The sequence below is a fragment of the Etheostoma cragini genome, chromosome 9 (assembly GCF_013103735.1).
Source record: "Etheostoma cragini isolate CJK2018 chromosome 9, CSU_Ecrag_1.0, whole genome shotgun sequence".
Taxonomy (NCBI): Eukaryota; Metazoa; Chordata; class Actinopteri; order Perciformes; family Percidae; genus Etheostoma; species Etheostoma cragini.
Window position 1 is genome coordinate 731,391 of NC_048415.1, and position 4,727 is coordinate 736,117.

The following is a 4,727-nucleotide window of genomic DNA, read 5'->3' on the forward strand; positions in this document are numbered from 1 at the left end:
GGGGGGGGGGCCGTCAGGGATGATGCATTGCCAAAACTCACTGAAGGATTCCTTTCAGGCGCGCGGCGGCTGCTGCTGCTTTCTGCACAGCTCCATTCATGCGCTCCGCACGCGCACACACGCCAGAAACATAATGAAAACAAATGACTTTGGCGTTCAGCTGCTCATTAGAACTACATTCCTGGGACATTTTGCGGGTTTTTCCACACATCGAGCCTAAAAACTCGTTGACTTCCCATTACACTACACTACACTAAAACCCACCAGAGAGGGTTTTTTAATATTTAGTTCACAAGATGATAAAGTTGCGGAGGTTTTGACCTCTTCTGCTCAATCCCGGGTCCTGTTTTTAATTCATCATCATTACTACTATTTGTTTAAGACTTACTCTCTTGCTGGGTGGTGTCGCTCCCGCTGGTCAGCCCCGGGGACTCCAGCAAACTCCTCCCCGCCTCCCCGATGCTCTCGTCCGCCTGCGTGCCGACCATTTCCCCGGCCTCCTCCAGGTCCAACAGGTGGCTCACCGAGAAGTTCTTCTTGGCTTGCAGGGTGTCCAGGTTCGACGTGATCGGGCTCTCCAGGCGGTTCGCTATCGACGCCTGCCTGTCCATCACGTGCGCATAGCTGGAAGTCATGACGCAGGTGGGGAACGGCGGAAAAAGGATCGGTGGCACGAAGAAGAAGAAAGAGAAGAATCAGGAGCGGGCCAACAAGATCCGCGCATGCAGAGCCGCGTCTCCACAGACCAGCAACAGAGAGAGAGAGAGAGAGAGAGAGAGAGAGAGACTCCGGTTCTTCCGAGCGGGACCCGGGTCTGTTCACATCCAGATTAGCCGCGCGGGGCTTGAACAAACTTCAGCAAAGTTTTCTCCTCGCCTGCGGCTGGTTTTCCCCCCCAACTCCCAACAAACCCCTAAACACAATCCATCCGGCTGCGCGCGCCAACGCCAAAACCAAGACAAGATAAAACACCAGCGCGTCCTGCGGCTGCTGCCGGAGAGAGAGAGAGGGAGAGATAAGTTTTGGAGAAGTTTATCACTGAAGTCCTCTGAGGAAAGGGAGCAGGAGAAGGAGAAGAAGGAGCTGTGTCTTCCCACTCTGAGTCACATCTGAGCAGGAGGAGCTGCTGCGGCTGCTGATGACGACCAGATGCGCAAAGCTTCGTGTGCGCGCACAGCAAGCTGAGCGGCAGCTAGGCGCGAGGAGGCAGGACGTTACTGCCGCACCTCCAGGCTCTCTCTCTCTCTCTCTCTCTACCTCTACCTCTCCCTCCATCGCTCTCTCTCTCTCTCTCTCTCTCTCTCTCTCTCTCTTTCTCTCTCTCTCTCTCTACCTCTCCCTCCGTCTCTGTCTCTCTCTCTCTCTCTCTCTACCTCTCTCTCTCTCTCTCCGTCTCTCTCTCTCTCTCTCTCCGTCTCTCTCTCTAAATCTCTCTCTCTTGCACAACATTTTACCGGATGATGCATTTTGAAACAAACTGAGATTTTAATGCATTAGCACTTTATTTAGATTTTAAATTGTACAACTCATAAATATGTAAATAGATAATCTCTCCATCTCAGTTTTAGTTAGCTAAACCCTAACCCTAAACCCCTAGTCCCTTAACCCTAACTCCCTAACCCCCTAACCACCTAACACTAACTCTAACCTCTTAACCCTAACCCCCTACTCCCTTAGCCCTAACCACTAACACTAACCCCCTAGTCCCCTAACCCTAGCCCTAACTCCCTAACCCCCTAACCACTAAACCTAACCTCCTAACCCTAACCCCCTAGCCCCCTAACCCTAGCCCTAACTCCCTAACCCCCTAACCACTAAACCTAACCTCCTAACCCTAACCCCCTAGTCCCCTAACCCTAGCCCTAACTCCCTAACCCCCTAACCACTAAACCTAACCTCCTAACCCTAACCCCCTAGCCCCCTAACCCTAGCCCTGACTCCCTAACCCCCTAACCACTAACCCTAGCCCTGACTCCCTAACCCCTTAACCACTAACCCTAACCTCCTAACCCTAACCCCTAGCCCCTTAACCCTTACCACTAACACTAACCCCCTAGTCCCCTAACCCCAACCCTAACACCCTAGCCCTAACCCCCTAACCCTAACCCCTATTTGATCTAAGGAGATTCAACTGCCAGTCTCAGTTGGTTGAATCATCAGCAGTGTACTGAAATGTGTTCATGAAACATAAAACATGCTATTCTGTCTTTATGGGGGTTGCTAAATATCTGCTTTTCCACAGACAGATAATACACAGTCTATACATATATACGTAAGAGTACTCAAGTCGCCAAAAATAAGAAGTACTTGTAAGTATCGTCCCATTTAAGGCACTGTAGTAACTGTAAGCCAGCAGCTGCCTAGGGCCACCAGGGGCCCCCAAACGTACTAACCCAAATAGTTCTAGAAGGGTTGAAATCACGGATCAACAAACGTACTTTTCCAGGAAATAGCCGGACATCCGATTCCCGTTCTCCAACTCTGTTCCCTTTGGGAAACACAACAAGAAGAGAACATTTGTATAGTGCAACAAGCCAGGCCTCCTTGGTTCTTTCGGGGATGATTGTAATAAAAATAATAATAATAATAACGTAAAGATTAAAGAAGAATTATGTTTAGGGCGTTTCCTATTGCTGAGGATGAAGTACACACATAGACACACTGGTCAGAGCCAATGAGGTGTAACCACGGATCAGCTGATTTAAAGAGCTCACGTTACCGTATGGTGTCAACAGTTGACTTTGTTTAATATTTGGATGGGGCCTTTTCCAACTGCTCCACCAGAACAAGTATCTTCTGGGCCAATGTTTCGCAAACTTTAGGGTCGGGACCCAAAATGGGTCGCAGATCCGTTTTATTGGGTCGCCAATTGGCAGAGAACAGACTAAATGCTCAGGGTGACCTCAGAATGACCTCAGAATGACCTCAGAAGGGCACTTTCAAAAACCGAACCTAGACTAGATAAGCTGGTTGATATCTCCAACCAGACACACACATCTTGTTAAATTCAAGTCAGCATTATTTAAACAAATGTTGGTGTCGGTGCTGAGGGATGATGGGAGGGGACAGAGACACAGGAAGGACAATAGAGACCTTTTCTGTTTTTGTTTACTTTTATAATGGAATAAATATACTTCATATACGTTTTTTTGTTGTTTTGGTATATTCAGTTTTAGATGTTTTTTTTCCGGATATTTGTTATGCCCTTTTATTATGTTGTTATCTATAATTGTACAGCACTTTGGGGCGGTAGCGACTGTTTGTAAATGTGCTATATAAATAAACCTTGACCTTGACCTTGACCTTGTTTAATTCATGGTTTTTATCCATAAATTCGGGTCCCGGGGAGACACCAAATTTCTCTTTTGGGTCTTGAGCTGAAGAAGTTTGGGAACCACTGTTCTAGAGAGTATTTGGCCCGAGGTTTTGAAAGCATGGACGTTCTAGGGTTCAGTTTTCCTGACATTCATGAAGCCAGAGACGTTAATAAACAACAGGTTTGTCCTCCCAGTCACATTATACTTACATAGTTAAGGACTGGCATAAATAATGACATAATTACAGGGTCAGCGCACACACAAAAAAACACACTTTCACGTCTCTCCAGTGGGATCCACCATGCTGGGTTGGGTTTTGAGGTACCGGCCCCTGAAGCTTCGTCCCCTGTACCGTAGTTGAGTAAGGAGTTCAGTTGTTGGTGAACACAACATTTAAAGACACGTTAAAGTTGTGGAACATCGCGGTTTGGTTAGGTTCAGACCCAAAAAACTAGGCTTACAAAGATCATGGATTGGGTTCGAATCTAGTCTCGCCTCATTTGCATTTCTTTAAACCAATTACAATCGTCTTGGGTGGTGCCCCTGCAAAATAGTCTCAGGAAGACACTTGTTTTGGTGGAACGTGTATGTTCAAAAGTTGTGCGAGAGAAAACTCAGATTGGACAGATAGTCTAGCTAGCTGTCTGGATTTACCCTGCAGAGATCTGAGGACCAGGTAACCATAGTCCTCAGATTGGACAGATAGTCTAGCTAGCTGTCTGGATTTACCCTGCAGAGACCTGAAGACCAGGTAACCAGAGTCCTCAGAAATCAGCCGCAGGTTAAAGCGCCATCACTAACAGGGACGTTGTAGAGCGTCCTCTGGTGGACAGACTATGTAACACCATCACTAACAGGGACGTTGTAGAGCGTCCTCTGGTGGACAGACTATGCAACGCCATCAGCTGAGCGGTTTCACACAAAACTAAGTGGTAATACGGCAAACCTACGACCAACTGAGACTTGCTTCGGTTAAAAATGATCTTTGATCCTAGTTGTAATCCATGGCTGATCACGGAAGGCTTGTATCATGTGGATGCGCCAACCGTGTTGTTGTCGTTACCTATAGGTTTTTCTCAAGGGGGCGACAGAAACAGCTTTAACCTTCTCTGGTTTAGACAGAGGATGGAAAACGCTCCTGTGGCCGAGGAATACACAACCCTAGGCTACGTCATCGGCGTATGGTTCGGTATGTGTTTTTATAATTTATCATATATTAATTTTTACAGTGTAAGCAGCACTGTCAGACGAGTGAAAAAAGAGAAAGTTTTTCACTCTGAACTTCAAGAGCAAACACAAAAAAAGACATAAAGCCTCTCAAAATGTAATGTAATGAAAGGATGAAGAGATGAAGGGATGGAGGAGGTGATGTGTGTGTGTGTGTGTGTGTGTGTGTGTGTGTGTGTGTGT

The 4,727-nt window shown here is 47.0% G+C and overlaps 1 protein-coding gene across 1 annotated transcript in view; it reads right to left on the reverse strand.

The window, feature by feature from the left end:
• prrx1b (paired related homeobox 1b) overlaps positions 1-1,177 on the reverse strand; it is a 2,531-nt gene extending 1,354 nt beyond the window's left edge. The window contains exon 1 of the mRNA XM_034882133.1: positions 389-1,177. Coding sequence (XP_034738024.1) covers positions 389-635 — 247 coding nt within the window. The 5' untranslated portion in view covers positions 636-1,177. The remainder of the gene's footprint in view (positions 1-388) is intronic.
• Positions 1,178-4,727: the final 3,550 nt, after the last annotated feature.